This window comes from Choloepus didactylus, chromosome 1 (assembly GCF_015220235.1).
Source record: "Choloepus didactylus isolate mChoDid1 chromosome 1, mChoDid1.pri, whole genome shotgun sequence".
Classification (NCBI taxonomy): Eukaryota; Metazoa; Chordata; class Mammalia; order Pilosa; family Megalonychidae; genus Choloepus; species Choloepus didactylus.
Window position 1 is genome coordinate 146,430,357 of NC_051307.1, and position 16,896 is coordinate 146,447,252.

Below are 16,896 nucleotides of genomic sequence, written 5' to 3' on the forward strand. Positions count from 1 at the left end.
ATCAAAGTGCTCACAGCAGAAGTCTGTTTGAAATAGTCAAACTGGAAACAACCCAAATGCCCACATTAGATTATTGTCCAGCAAGCATTCACCCATTCTCCCAACCTCTCACATCCCTGCCTCAGTGACATTGGGCATGGTCCTATGACTTGCTTTGGCCAATGGAATGTGGGCAGAAGTGATAGCAGGCCTTATGGAGGCATTGCTTATTTCTGTACACCCTCTCTGAGAAGTTGCAACTTTTGCCAGCAGAACATACCCTAACTACCCTGCTAATTCCAGAAGAATGAGACAGGTGGAGAAAATCTGGATCAATCCATGGCCAGTGTCCAAACCCAAATGGGACTGTCAGAGCTGTTCCATCCAACCCTCTGACGCATTAGCAAGAAATACATGCTTATTGTTGAATGCCAACAAGATTTTATGGTTATTTATCCATTCCATTTTTTAACGGACAAACGATTTTTGGTGTATTTATACCATGGAATACAATACAGCAGTGGAAATGAATGAACCATAGCTACATGCATCATGAAGTTACATGGATGCATTTTAAAAACATTTATGTTGAAAAACAAGTCAAATAAAAATATATACATAATTCCACTTATATAAAGGTTAAAAAAAAAGGCAAAACAAAAAAAAAGGTATTTAAGATTAGAAACTATAATAACAATTTTATGATATTGTCCACCTCTGGGGGAGAAGAGAAGCAGCAGTGATTGTGAAGGGACAAATGGACCTTCTAAGGGACAGACTGTGTTTTAATCTCAACTTGGGTGGTAGATATTTTAAAACCTACAAATTTTTTGTTGTAAATACAACTTTGTACATTTCGCAATAATATTTTAAAAAGAGTACTGCTTTGGTTGGGAGGAAATCTATGCATACAATTGACACTCTTTGTTTTGGGATCATAAGTATTAATTCCATGGTTTGATTCATCTCAGGAAATGCATTTCTTCTGAAACTAAGTGGATAATTGCTATCCTCAATTTTCCTCTTTAAACAGAAAGTGTACTTTACACACACACACACACATGAATACTCTAGATTGTATCCTTGAAAAGACAGAAATCATAATGACCAAATTTGTGCACAAGCAGGGTTATTATTTCCAAAGCAATTAAAATTTTGCAAGCAACTATGATGCATAAAGTACTACACTCAGTGTGAAATATGATGGAGGTATCAGATTGTGGCCCAAGAGACTTTTGTCCAAATAGGGAGATAGGTCATCTATATAAAAATTAGCAATAGCCCAAGACAATGAGTCAGGGCTACTAGGCAGCTTGGACATTAAGGACAATGGGAATTCCAAAGCAGTTACTGCCAGCAGGGACTTGCAGAGAAGACTTTTCCAGGCAAGGCCTGGGAAAGATGTGTAGGATTAAGATAACTACCTTTGATGAATGCATAACTATATGATGATTCTGTGAGCCACTGATCATATTCTTTGGATGGATTGTATGGTGTGTGAATATATCTCAATAAAATTGCATTAAAAAAACTGCCTTCAATGAATGTTCTAATGATGAAGGAAGAGCCCATCCTAGAGATGATATGTGTGTGGGCAGGCACTGACTTATCCAAGCACCATAAACACTTAGGCCTAAAACCAGAATGGAACACATATCAAAGTGCAAGTGTTCCTTCTGTCTTCTCAGACATTCACTTCCCTGCCTGGCACCATAGCATTTGTTTGCACCTCCCGTATTAGCTGACTATTAAGCCTCAATGCACGATTTGCCTGGATCTAATTTAAATGTCAAGACAGTCATTACACGGGAGGTAGCAATACTAATTAAGATAAATTAAAACATGAATATAGCAGAAATCCTATTTCCTTCTAACCTGCTCTCCTGACAGTTCACAAATGATAAAGCAGTAATAATAATAATAGCTAACATATATTGAATATAAGTGAGGCAATGGTTAGCATTTGCATACATTACCTCAATCCTCCAAACAACCACAGAAGGAAACTGAGGTATGAACTTGTCTAGGCTCACATGGCTGGTGAGTGAAGCAGTCAGGATTCCACCCAGGCAGTCTGCAGGCAGCCTGGCTCCCGAGTCCGGGTTCTTAAACACACCTGGGCTGTTACTGTAAGACACTCCCAGAACTATAAGGTATCATCTGAGAGTGACATGAGTTAATTCACGGACCTATAGACGGTGGATCCAAGAGAAAGCTAGAAAAGGTGTGCCTAATGAGGTCTGGAAATACCCCACGTCAAGGACAGAGCAGCACAAAGTTAACAATAGGTAAAAGAAAGCTAAAAAGCAAGCACTTTAGCACAAACTGAAGACAGTTCTCAGAAGGATGTAGTGTACACAAAGCTTAGTAGGGAAAGGGAGAAAACTAAGAAATGGACAGTGCTTCTTTGGGTCAGCAGGTGACCCACAAGCAATTGTGCTGGGTAGTGTCTGAAGTATAGCACCTGTCTCTGAAGTGAGGCTTCAGAGATCTCGGCAGAAGGAGGGTACAGCCCAATGCACCACGGAGTGCCGCTACAGTGCCATGAACACCTGAACAGTAAGACTGCCCAGGACTTGGCTGTAGGCAGGAGCCGACATCTCAGCCTCTGCTCTGTCTCTGCCCCGAGATGGTTCAGACCCTGCCCACAATTCACTCAGGGACCGCTTCCCACCTCCTGGCTCTCTGCCAGGTAGATGCCTCCCTCCAACATGGGCCATGGCCTTCCCCTTGAATGGGGACAGCCCACACCCTGCATCTGACTGCAGCTCAGGCCTTGGGCTCCACCTTCATGAACCCATAACTCTCCAAATGTCTCCTCAATACTAAATTGTTGTTACCCTGTGGGCCAGGGAAAGCATTCTTTTTCCTCAAACTTCCCTTCTTTACCTATTCTACCATACGAGGTGAAAAACTGGATCCACTGGGTAGCTCTTTTATAGCCAGGGCAGTCTTCATTTTAAGAAATTCCTTGGTAATACCATTTGAAGCAGAAACTGAGATCTTAGAGGGTCATACATGTAGGTAGAATTGTCCTCTCCGTCCAAGGTGAGGAATTCCCTGGGTGTCAATCAGATGGGGAGAAGGTGCAGAGGGGACAAAAGAGGTTAGCAGGGTTGTGGAAGGCTGCACAGTTGGATGTAAACTCCCAGCAGCTACCAGAATCTTCAGCAACAAAACAAAATAAACAAACAAAAAAAATCACAAAATGAACGATGTGAAAAACTGATGGAGCTTATGTGGACAGGGTATGGACGGGCAACCAGAAACAGTGCATGAGGATTCAGAAGTGTGGTGGCAGAAAGAAGTACCAGAGGTGGTAAGAAAGAGGCTGGAGCATATGGAAATCATGCAGCGGCTTCGGATGTCACGGGTTGCAGAAACAGAGTTTGGGCTATGTTCAGTCCTATCTCTGTATGGCCAGGAATGGCAACTCTTTCTTACATACTTTAAGTATCGAGATTACTTGAACCTAACTGCCACACACCTAACAGAGCTATGGAAATGTACTGAAGTGGGGGTGGTAGGAGGAAAACAAGTTTTCGAGCAAGGACTATTTAAGAGAAGCGCAGGTCTAGGCAAGTCGCTGAACAAGGAAGGTTTTGGTCAGTCCAAGAGCCCCTTGAGGGTGGAGGAGGGGAGAAGAGGTGGGAAGTAAGACAGCTGCTAAGTGAGAAAAATGGGGCTCAGACAGGAAGGTGGGAGGAGAGCAAAGACAATTTTTGCAGTTTGCATAAAGTAGACATCCACAAGTAAGTTCCTGGAAATCATCTAGGGCTGCCCTTGGCCTGCTTTCAGAGCCTAACGTAAGGGGTACTGTCTGGGCCCAACACCAGCCACCTTATATGAAGGTTTGGGAGTCACTTTAACAATATAACTGTGCTCTAACTATACATACAAAACTGTGTATTTACACAATAAAGGAACCTGAAGGATTTGCTCTATTAGCTTTCATAATTAGACACATTGTACACACACAGAAAAAGAAAAAAAGGTCTCAACCATTAGGATGCTTTATGTATCTAGAGTTTCAATTAATCAACGTATGTGCTTCAAATAATTATTTTTATGTGTCAATCATGTTCCTTCAGGAATGTTTTTAAAAATCATTTTCTACCTTTTTGATCAATTTACTCTTGAGTCATTTAAGAAAATCCAAAACAACCAAATCAAAGTGAAATAAGAGGTCATAAGTAAAAGGGGAAATTGCTTGCTTTAAAAAAAAAAAAAAAATTAGCCTAAATGCAAATTTGGGGATGAAAACTTGCAGAAAGGTAACCCAGGATATTTTTCTAGTGTTATATCATCCCAACAAAGGAACAACTTTTCAAAGACCATTCAGAATTTATGTTGCTTGGCTAAAAGCAAAACAGTGAGATGTCAAATAAGAAGGGGAAATGTTGATGTCAGAAGATAAAGTTTAACTGACTTCGATCCAGAACAAGGATAACCAGGAGAATCACTGACTCACTCCCTGATTTATGTACCAAAATACCAGCCAGGGAATAATAATAATAAAAGTTGGTTACATATCACAATTGTCTCTAAATTACTGAGAGTCATTCATTCTGTCCCAGTAATGAGGATTTGTCTCAGCTTGCATACCTCTCTTAAAATAAGTGTTCTAATTTTAACTTGATAGAATCTCAAAAGAGACATCCAGATCACAAGACATAGTATGAACGACAGCCAGCAACAATACTGCTTATGTTAGCCATTAAAATAATCCCTGTGACCTGATATTACCAAAAGATCAGACAGAATTTTCATGCCTTGTTTAGTAGTTGAGAAATGTAGCCGGTAACCTGTGGATTAGACTACAGAACTGTTAAGGACAGAAAAGGAACTAACCCATGACAGGTCGACACAGGAGCAATTTTAGTTCTCCCTAAACCCTGTAAGTACAATGTTCAGTCAGATACCAAGAAAGAGAAAGATAGTACTGCTTGTACCACCCTTCTCTGGGAAACGATGAGCTAACTAAAATGTGGCAGTGGTGCCAACCATCCCTGGCCCACGTCCTTGACTCATGTTCTCTGTGACTTCGCCACTCACTCACTCACCTCCTCAGACTCACTTCACACAGCCACACAAACCCTCCTTCCCCCACAACTGATGAGCTATCTCTCGTCTCTCACTGAAAAATTCCCTCTCTTATCCACTCACTATCGAAATCAAGAGTCACAAGCTCAGGAGCCCACCGGGTGGGGCTGATCACGCAGGGGAGTAGACCTGGTGAGGCAGGGACTGCGGTGCACAGAGAAAACATGTACAGTGTGCAGAAGACAGTGGCTTCCCAGCAGCAAATGACTGTGGCCACCAGTGGCCGTGGTTCCTTGCCTCTCAAGATACATAATCATCCCACTAATCCCCAAGAAATCAGAACACCATCAGCACGCAAACCCAGACTTCCATAACCTAGAACAGGAACTAATCAAGTATGTTACCTACCAGGCTGGCATCTCCACAAAGTAGGCCAGGGAAAGTCCCATGATGCCAGGCCACTAGGGAGACTTTCCCGGGGGTAGCACATCATTCTTAGTCTCTACCATCTGACTACTCATTCATTCATTCAACCAAAAATCACACCCACCTATCTGCATCCATGCACAAACACTCTGCCTTCCTTCATACTGTCTCGGCTCTTATCTGAAGTTAACCTTTAACCCAGCTACCACCCCATTTCTCCGCTCCCCTTTAAAGCAAAATGCCTCAGAAGAGTTGTCTGTATTCACTGTTTCTACTTCCTGTCCTCTGTTCTCTTGGCCCCACTTCAGTTAGGCTTTCTCCACCATCCCTCTCCCAGATATAATCTCACCAAAGTCAACAGTGACCACCACATCCTAGATCCAGTGTCAATTCTCAGTGGTCCTCCTAGCTGACCCATCATAGCTTCTGACACAGAAGCTATGTTGATCTGGTTTCAACATTCCTAAATATGCAGCAATAGGATGAGGAAAGGCATCACTTGGTAGAACTGAAGAGCCCAAGGGCAAGCCACACAGAAGCAGCATTAACTCTTGCCAGCCCAGAGACCAGCTGACATCTGGCTAGTGGATGGAGCTGCTCCCAACTTCCTAGTGAGTCATATACTCTATAGTTATGCAATAAACCAAGGATATTTCCAAAATTAGCAATTGTTCACTGAGCCAGGAAGAATAAACCATCTTAACCATTTTAGTAATTTAGATCTCTTTTTCTTGGGAAAATCATTTAAAGGATGTGAAAACAAGTGGATCCTTGGGAAAAGAGGACCAAGGTTCCAGCTAATAAGTTTATCTTCCAAAAAACCTAACTTTGCTCCACCTGCTTCTTGATCTTCGTGTTAAAATAGAACAGACACAAGTGGTGCCTGTGCAAACTAGGCCACCCTGGAAGGTAGAATGGAGTCCCTTCTTATTCTGGAGTCGGTGTTTAATGTTGGCAACTAGGTAAAAATCAGATGCAATCACATTGAACACTAGGGGAAATACATTTCCAGGCACTGGGGGGCACACTATATGAAAAACATGAAACTAAAAACACTAGGTTCACCCTGCTGGGAAATTAAGACCAACTAGGGGTTAAAAGATTCATGTCTCCCCAACACATTCACCCCAGGACATGTGCTCAATGTGCAGAATTGAGTGGCATAATGGGTAAAATTATAAAATTACTAAAACTCATTTCTCTTTCCCACTCTCAACTTTTTGTTTGATAGGATAAAATGAGTCAATTAAATGTACAATATTATTATGCACTGCCCTATTATAGACAAATTCTGCTCTAGGATTTTAAGCTATCATAATTTGTGGGCACACTGTTCAAACTGGCAGTCTTAGTTGGGAGGCAATGAGGACTGAAAACCGCAGGCTCACATTTCCAAGCAGGGTAGGCTTGTACTTGACAAGGCTGAAGACACAGGCAAATACAATGTTTCCCTTAACTCCATCCCCTGATAGTGAAACTCGTTCCCTTTGCTTTACTTGGACCACTGTTGATGTTTGAGAGTTTGCCTGTCTCATCATAAAAAAGGATGAGAACTAAGAGGCTGTAACATGCCAGTCAGCCAAGAGAACAATTAGGGAGGAAAGAACACAAGATGTCTGTAGTCCTTATCCAGGGTATGTTGACAGAGTCTGCCCAGAAAATAACAGAAAAAGAAACATTTTTGCTACAAAAAGCCAGACATACTCATCACTGCAGTGCAAGATTTATGGAGAAGACTGGATAATTGAGTATGAGTAATGAAAGGCCCTTAGTTCTCTGCTCGCTCAGGAATGTCCATGTGGGATGGTGATCGGGAATGCCGAGCCCCGATCCACAGAGAGCTTCACTGCTCACGGCTGTGTCTCCATCAACAGACAGCGAGGGCCCCGTTCAAGAAACCTGAATCATCATCGTGGACGAACACAAATGAGTCAGAGGCTAAAACGCAGGGTCCAGGTCCAGGCCCTGGCAGTGGGATAAACACAGCAACGGGATGTGCTGGTTGTATAAGAACCGCACCAAGGACAATGCCAAACAAGCACACTGCCAACGACGATGACAACAACAAACGAACGCAGTGCACTTAAGCAGTCTTAAGTGCTTTACGTATGTTCATTTCTATGAACCTAAGAGGTGGTACCATCTTCCTCTTCATCTTACCTACAGGAGAACTGAGGCACGGAGCATGTTAAGTAACTTCCCTAAACGGCAGGTAAATGGCAAAGTGAGGACGTGTGCTTTGCCTTTCTGGCATCCCCCTCTACTCTTAATGCAATCCTGCCTCCCCAAATTAAAAAGGATACAAACAACTAAGACAGAAATAAATACAAAAGTGAATTTAGAACTTGAAAAGGCAATCAAATAGATTTATTTAGTTTTGCATGGTGCATTCCAGATGTGTGTATCTAAAATTAGGTGAAAATGACTTTTGGTTATTTATCTCTTAAGATGTCAAAAATCTATTTCCTCCTTAATTACTGAAATTCTCTAAAAATAAAATATTTTTAGAAACATGTTTTTGTGTTTTTTATGATAAAAAAATAAAAAAATACAAAGGACTAAATCTAGCGTCTACGGACCACTGACTGTAGTGCTCTCTTCTCACCCCTCTGCATGATCACCTCCTTTAATCCTCACAACAACCCTATAAGAACACTGAGGCAAAGAGAAGCTCAGTAACATGCCCAAGGTCACCCATCCAGTGCGTGGCTACTCCAGGATTTGAACAGAGGTAGTTCAGCTCCAGAGCCCCCACTTGCAACTACTGCATCACAGTGCTGACAGCATCTTGCTTAGTATCCCCACAACCACCGTGGAGGGAGCTGTTAGAACCCTCATTTTACAAGGGAGGGAGCTGAAGGGCAGCGAGTCGTGGTCTTACCCATGGAAACACAGCCATTGAGAGGCAGCAGCTGGGTTTGTACCTGGTTGGTGGGATCCTGCAGTCAGTGTTCTTAACCCTGACATATGGATGATTTACCAGAGGGCCAGGCACCCCTTGAACTGGTGGAAACCTTATCCCATAAGGCAGCTAAGTACCCTCTTGGTTACACCAAGCCTAAAGCAATTGATGTCATGAAGGCCGCTTCCCACTGCAGCCACACTTATTGAGAGAGAGAGAGAGAGATCTTCCCTGAAAGTGCCCACCCCATTATATTCCTGAGGATGACAGTGAGACACCCCACTCCCCTGCCCCCTCCATCTGCACTTACACTTTAAATGCTGGGAGGTAGGAGTATACAGAAATGCTGCTTAGGTTATAAATAAACGGCAGGTGTTTTCTGATATCTGTTGTTGCCCAGCTGCTAAAAAACGTGTTCAGTAAACCCTGGTCCCCACCTGAAAAAAAAAAAAAAATTACAATTAAAAGACCTCAAGGACAGTTCAATGATTTTATAGGCCTACATAACTGGACCTTTAAAAACAAACACTAATTCCAGGTTTAAAATAATGCATTTCATGCTGAACCCATTAAGGACATTTTAGGGGTGACCATTCCCCTGATTTAATCCATTAACCCAACAAGTATTTCTTGAGCAGCTACTACATGCCAGATGCTCTACCAGGCTCTGGAGAGTCAGTGGTGGACAAGAGACATGGCTGTGGTCTTCAGGTGGGTCTGGGGAGCTGGGACACCATGACACCAGCAAATCAAGGCTCAATATATGTCATCACAAATGGTGATGGGGGCAGCAAAGGAAAGTAGAGGGTGCTCGGAGCACAAATGAAAAGGGCTCGGGACCTTGTTTGATAGGTCAAGGAAGGCTTCCACAAGGAGGCTGTGTTGAAGCCAAGGGTAAAAGTTACTTGATGAAATGCAGATGGATGAAGGAGGTTAGATGGTGTTGTGGGCAGAGCAAAACAGCACACGCTGAAGACCTGAGGTGGGGAGGAATGTGAAACTATGGAAAGAAGACCTAGAAGGCGGCCTGTGTAACTGGACCACAGAGCAGGAAAAGCGCATGGCACCAGGTGAGTCTCAGAGAGGTAGAAAGGGACTCAACTGCACAGGCTCTCAGAGGCCACATTAAAATAGCCTTTATCCCAAAAGTAATGATACAGAAAAAGAAGTAAAAAGAAAAAGAGAACACACTGGGATAATGGAATTGTTTTCTAAAGTCCCCTGCTTATTGGCTCATACAACAGAGGGCCCAGAAGGCCCCAGCACCCTGGGTCCATTCTTCTCCCACAGACCAAGCCTCCAGGCGGGTCCAGGTCCATCATCACTGTGGCCAAGGTCAGCCGCCAACCACACAGAACATAAGGACCATGACAGTTACTTCTAAAGGAATAAAAATGAAAATTTAAATAGCCGAGTGTCTGATCCAGATGATAAACATACAAGTAACCAAACAAGTCCTTTACCCACCTCCAAACATATTCCTCCACTTAGCCCACAGGCTTTCTGTTTTAGACTCAAGAGATTTTAAAAAACACACTTAGAACCACTGTCTTCCATGTAGAAGATCATCTCAGGACAAATGGGAGTGTGGAGGAGAGGGATGGTAGGGGGATAGGCAGCTCTGGAAAACCCTGCTCTAGGTGCAAGGATGGCATACCGTATAGCCACTTCCCTTCTCAGTCTGCTTTGCCCTGAGTCCCAGTTTCCTTTCTCAACATATAGCAGGAAATATTAGCATTGTCATTACCATTTGGTTTTTCTTGGCTTTGAAGGATACTGTACAAATATAACTATCTACTCTCTTTGCTAACCCAAACACCCTCGGTCAACTATTAAGGATCAAAGACACCCATTCGGCAACTCTGGAGCAACCTTTCTGCATAACGAGGCTTGGGCAGGTCCCCATTCATCAAGGGATCAATGACTCAATGGAAAACCAGGGTTTCACCCAGGTAAGTTCTGAACAGGCAATAAAGAGGGCAGCAGGATAAGCTTCACTGTTACCCAAACAGATACAAGAACAAAAGATTTTAGCTGTATAGCAAGTTAACATATTTTGAGGTGTGAAATATTAAAGCCAAAACACCATGTCATCCATGAGAGGTTTACTTCATGTTCTACAAACACAGATACCCCAACTGTGGGCACAGACACTGGAATGAGGTGGATGAGGTCCAGAGGCCTGGAGTCTTCCTAACTTCCTTTCACAATAATCATCAAAATAAAGGCTGAGGAAATGTTCACTGTAGCTTTGTTCATAATAGCCCCAGATGGGAAACAGCCCAAATGCCCTTTATCATGTGAATGAATGTGGCTAACCCATATATTGGAATAGTACTCAGCAAAAAAAAAAAAAAAAAAAAGGAACTATTGATACATGCAACAATTTTGATGGCTCTTAAGGGAATTACACGGAGTGAAAAAACCCCAAAACCACAAAGTCACATACCATATGATTCCATTTATACAATATTCTTCAAATAATAAAGAGATAGAGAACAGATCTGTGGCTGCCAGGGGTTAGGGAGAAGGAGAGAAGGGCTGTGGCTAAAAAAGAGTGGCTTGAGGGATGCCTGAGATGGGATCTATCCTTTATCTTGACTGTGGTGGTCACATCAACCCACACACATGATGCAACTGCATAGAACTAAATACATACACACACACACACTCACAAATGAGCACATGTAAAACTGGTAAAATCTTTACAAGGTTGGTGGGTTGTATCAATGTCAAGCTTTTGGTTGTGATGTTATATTAGAGTTATGCAAGATGTTACCATTGGGGGAAACTGGGGAAGGGTATACTCTATCTCTTTGTATTATAGTATCTCATAGCTGCATTTGAACCTGCAATTCTCTCAAAATAAAATTAAAAAAAAAAAAAGTCTGAGGATCAATGTGGTTAAAATCAAAATGCAATCAGGAACTGTTAGTCACTAGATTCTAAATTCTACAAAGGCAGAGATAATGGTTCTTTTTGCTTACCATTACAATTCTAACAGGTAGTAGAATGCCTTACGCATAGGCAAACTATTTGTGGAATTAATGGAAGAATACTGAAGATGTTCTGTAATAGCAGAAAACTTGAAACAACTTAAATATTCAGCCAAAGAGAAATGTTTAGTGCATTGTGATACCACTCACTGGAATATTATTCAGCCATTAAAACTAACGGCTATAAAGACCAACAGTCCACAGTGTAATATAAGAATATAAAGCTACATATACTGTGATTATAACTTTGAACATAAACATGAATAAACATTCATTTTGGAAGAAAATACATGAAACAACAGTAATTGTGTCGGGGTACTGGCATTACAGGTGTTCTTTCCCCCTAGTGTCCTTAATATTATCATAATATTTATTTAATTTAAAAAGATCAATAATACAGTTAGGGGCATAATGAGAATTATGCTAAGACCTTTTCTTTCTAAGCATTCTTTACTTATTTATTTTTATTATGAAGAAAAGTATACATGTAGTTATAAGCATATTAATAAATATCCTCTATTCAATTTAAGAACACAAATGCTACCAATACTGTCAAAGCTCTCTGTTTGGGCTCCACAACCTGATCTCCTTGGTTTCCCCACCAGAAGGTAATGGAAAACCACGAACTTTGCTTGTAATTATCTTGTTTTCCCTTATTTTTCAACATATATATTTTTCCTCAGACAGCATGTTGTGTTGCTTATTTTTGCACTTTGTAAACTTGGGCATTATACTATATATTTTCCAGTACTTGTTTTCTTCATGCCATGTTATAAGACCTTTTTAAAATTAAGCAATTCCATTATAAAATGACTACTGGCTACATGGAATGCAGTAAAGAAATCTAATTCCATGAAGCTCTCAATAGTAGCTGGACACATTGTGAATGAAAAAACAGCACTGAAGAATATATTTGAATGTGGTTAAAGGGTGATATTTTAGGTTTGTATATATGGTACTAGAATAAAATTTTTTAAAAAACATGGGACTGTACAACACAAATAGTGAACCCTAACGTAAACTGTGTACTATAATTAATAGCACAAGTAAAATAATATTCTATCATCAATCGTAAAGGCACTATGCTGATGCAAGGGCTTAATAGGGTGGTACGTGGGAAATCGGTATATTTTGCATGATTTTTCTGTAAACTCACAATTTCTCTAATAAGAGTTATATTAAAAAATAGTAATTGTACAGCAGAACTTCTCAATCCAACCAGTGTGAACCTGGGAAACAGGAGTCAGAGACCTTGATCCCTCAGAGCTCCTGGCTGGTTGCCTCCGGCCACAAAAGGCCACTTCCATTTACCCTCAGGTACTGCACAAGTATGAGTCCATAACCTGGGTGCCAGCCAAATGAAGGCTGAGAGGCACTGGTGGAATAGGAAAGAAGCAAGAAGTGTAAGAGAAAAGGCAGCCAAAAAGACTTGGCGTATCATCGGTGCCCATTAAATTGACAAATCCTTCAACGCTTAACCAGAACCTTCCTCCAGAGGGAAAGGTACAGATCCTGAGATTCCATGACCACTGGCATCATTATGTCACTACAGAGGGTCTCCTTTAAGCCAAAAATTGTGGATTAAAAATTAGATTAAATACTGTCTAGAAATCTTTGGCTTCTTAAATAATTTTTAATTCGGCATTCTAGAGATCTTAACCATCTATTTCCTAATGCACAATTCAACATTTCAAGGCCAGGCAAATGTTTTAACTTTGCCAGAAAAATGTATTTATGGTATTATCAATAACCTCTTTAAAAATCACTAAATTAGAGCACAATTCAAAGCAGGACACTAATCTAAGCACGTCTGCACTACAGAACACAAAGTATGCCATGAAGACTGCTGAGTTTACACTACCAAACCCCAGGAATTATGTCCAGTACATTCTAGTCAGACTTCCAGAGGCAGCTTTATACCCTTTGACAGGTTGGGGCATCTTTAATCTCAGTCATCTCAAAACTGACAACATGATTAACAGGCACTGCTGGCAGCTGTGATCTGACAGGACGGGCCTGGTGACGCAGGTGAGAGACAGAGAGGGGAAGTGGAACAAGGGACACGTGGCACCTGTTGGCAAACAAAAGCAAATATCTGATTCTGTCTCATCCTTCCACCAGGCTGCACAAATACGAGCAATAACTTTACGTCCATTTGGTATTTTCCAGGCATTCTGAACAGGGTCATGAACCTGGTAACTATGGACACACTACAGCATTTATCAGAAACTCTGCCTATTCATTAGTTTTATGAGACAGAAACAGAGTTGCCTGAGTGCTTTTAATTTTTGCCTTTGTCCAGTGTTCACGTAGCTTGTGTGCTCTTTCACAGCTTGTTGGCAGCTGGTTTGCCTACTGCAGAAAGCAGAGAGGGTGGGTTTAAAAATGAACCCCAGTATCTCAGCAGCCAAATGTTCCCCGGAGAACCCTGCTATCAAAGTGTGGTCCAGGCTCCAGTAACATGGGCATCACCTGTGGGCACGACAGAAATGCAGAATGTGGAGCCCCACCCCAGACTTACTGAACCACAATCCACATTTTGACCCCCAGGTGATTTGTCTGTACATTAAAATTTGAGTAGCACTGGTCTAGAATCTTTTGGAAATGCCTCCTTTCTTACTATATAAGAGGCTGCAGCTTTCACAAGTGTCATTTCTACAGAGAATGTCTAGAGTTAGGTAAATAATATATCAGATGTTATAGATATGAAGACAAATAAGCCAGATTCCAGCTATCGAAGGGTTCACAATCCAATAAGGGGCAGATATCTAGCAAATAATTACAGTAAAGCATTATTAACACTATCAGAGACCCAGACAAGTGCTGGAACGTGTACATACCGACTTCCTACACTATAGTTGGCAGATACTGTCATCCCTGCTTACAGGGAGCACATCAAGGATCACTAAATTACAATTAATGAATGGCCCAGCTCTTAGGGAGATTTCGCTGAGGTTTACTGAGGATCATCAGATTAACCCCAAGCAGCTCACAGAAATCCAGGCACTTGGAGCTCAGGTCTCAGCATCACTACATTCCATTGATCATGACACTTTTAAGCCAAGAGCAATCTATTTTAAGATTTCATGTTATAGCTTTTGCTTTTCATTCTTTTTAAAAAAGGGAGTCTTAGTAACTAAGCTATAAATTAAATAATTATACAAATGTAGGGAAACATTTAATCTTGGCTTAAATTTCACCTTCTTAGTCTAGGGCAGGTCCTCCTGATTTAGTTTCTCTTAGTACTCTGAACTTATCAGAATCATAATTACTTAATTCTGTAATTAGTTGTTAAAACATCTATAAGTTCTCATGGAATATAAGCTTTAAAAGCAGAGATAAAACCTATATTATTTACCAGTCTATTCCTGGACTTTAAATTGAACTTCTTGCTCAGATTTGGAGCTAAAATGAACTTTGAAACATTGAAAGAATGCACCAACTATAGAAATGTGAGAGGAATACGTCCAAGAATTCTTCCAGACCCCGTGAAATAATGCAAGACTATCAACTGTGCTGCTTATTTTTAAAACACAAAGTATTTCTAGATACTGTGGTACAGAGAGGAAGAACAGTGATGTAGAGGCAAAAAGACTGGAGCCTCCACATCTTCATCTGTAAAATGAGGAATATACCAGCTGCTCTCTTTACTCACAGAGGAATGAATTTTAAGTAATCTGTAATAAGGCAAAGGGTGATAGTACTGTTTTACTACATCTTGCATCATTCGCAGAAATGTCACAGGATAAGGTAATGGGGAGAGACGAAAGAGCCACACACACACACACACAACACAACCACAGAGTTGAAAAGACTCCAGTTCAACCCTGGCTCTGCCAGCAGCTGGCGGACACTACTGGCAAGTTCCTGTCCTGACCTATAACAACTGTGGGTTCTGAGTCCTAGCTATGGTCTACAGTAGGCCCTAATGAATATGTTAAATGAATGAATGTATTAATGAATGAGTGAATGAATGAAGGACTAACTCACGGGATGGTTGAGAAATAAAGCACAACAGTAAGTAAAATGACCTGCATAAGAGCCTGCACCCATGTAATAGATAAGTCGCTCCCTCCTTTAGTTCTCACAGGGTTCCTGGCCTCTGCTGGTTACAAGGCTAGAGACAAACAGATGGCTAAGCTTAAAAAAAGTACTCATGGGTATAATAAGTTAAAGATAGATGTAAAAAGTCACTCAAGAAAAAACTTACCTGCACCCATTTATCTTTGTGATGACATGTTACATCTTTTGCTTGTCATCTCTACTTATTTATACGACTTATTACAAGCTATCAATTAAATGATGTAAATGCAAGAGAACAGATTCATTTTCAACCAACTGAAGAAATATTCTAAGTTGCAACTGAGTATTTGGACAGCTGGGGAAGGCCTACTACAGGAAGATTACTGTCAAAGCAGAACTTATCAAGTCAGGGAACCGAGTGGGGCACACCTGAATTTCTGAGCTCATTTGGTTTGGACAAGACAAGCACTATCTTGAAATACTACTCTTCCTCATTCCTTTTTTGGGGGGTGCATGTCAAGCAGAAGTTTAACTGGCTACAAAGAATAGGGAATTGGGGACTGATGTCAATTTTATACTTGCGTGAACTTAGCCCAAGTCTTCTCAGTTAAAAATCATTTAAAACATTATTCCACTCTCCTGGTTTGCATCCCTAAGCACAGGAAAAAAGATCTTACAGTTTAACTGTCTCCATGACCACTATATGGATCATGCAGATATGATTCCAATACAAAGCCTGGATTCTCCCTAAAAAAAAAAAAAAAAAAAGAAAACTGTACCCAAAATTCTGCCACTGATTTATTCTATCCTATTTTATTCTTTCTGAAAATTCAACTACAGACCAAAATTCCAGTAGTCCAATAAGAGGCGTAGGGTATTTTAAGTTATAGTGCTTAAAAGGAATCCCAACATTGAACAAAAAGACATTCCAAATTGGAAGATATGAAGTCTTTTTTGACTTAGGCTTTTGAGAGAGGTATTAACACATATAGATACCAATTTTCAAGCATTAAACTCTTGTCTAACTGTATTAAGTACCCTTAATTTAGGAGTACTCTAGCATCACAGGGGAAAAGAAAAAAAAATCCTCAGCTTGCATTCAGGTTGATTTCTTCAAATTAAGAATCAAGTGCATCAGCTTCATTTCACATGAGTATGTAGAGAAGACAGAAAATTGCTGATTAGTACTGACTATATCCTAACACCCCACCCTTCTCTGTTTGCTAACAAGTCCTGAAGTTAACCTTTATCTTGTCAAGTTCTATAAAACGCTGGTGTATATCCATTTCACAATACCGATTGTTCAATTTTCCAGGAAACATGTAACTTCAGTGATGAAGTAAGTGCCAAGACAGTTTGACAATACAAACAACAGTATGGGAACATAGACTCCTCACTACGGGAAATTACATGCCGGCCATGAATTAGGTATGTACTCACTGGTTCTAAATTCAAATATTCTAGATATTTGGAAACGAGAGAAGTCAAGGTACCTAGCATGGTTTGCCATATTAGGATTATTCTCTT

At 40.9% G+C, this 16,896-nt stretch overlaps 1 protein-coding gene across 2 annotated transcripts in view; it reads right to left on the reverse strand.

The window, feature by feature from the left end:
- Window positions 1–16,896, reverse strand: part of GYG1 (glycogenin 1) — a 29,504-nt gene that overhangs the window by 3,860 nt on the left and 8,748 nt on the right. For both annotated transcript variants that reach the window (XM_037843011.1, XM_037843003.1), the window contains exon 5: window positions 8,661–8,787. In XM_037843011.1, coding sequence (XP_037698939.1) covers window positions 8,661–8,787 — 127 coding nt within the window. The remainder of the gene's footprint in view (window positions 1–8,660; window positions 8,788–16,896) is intronic.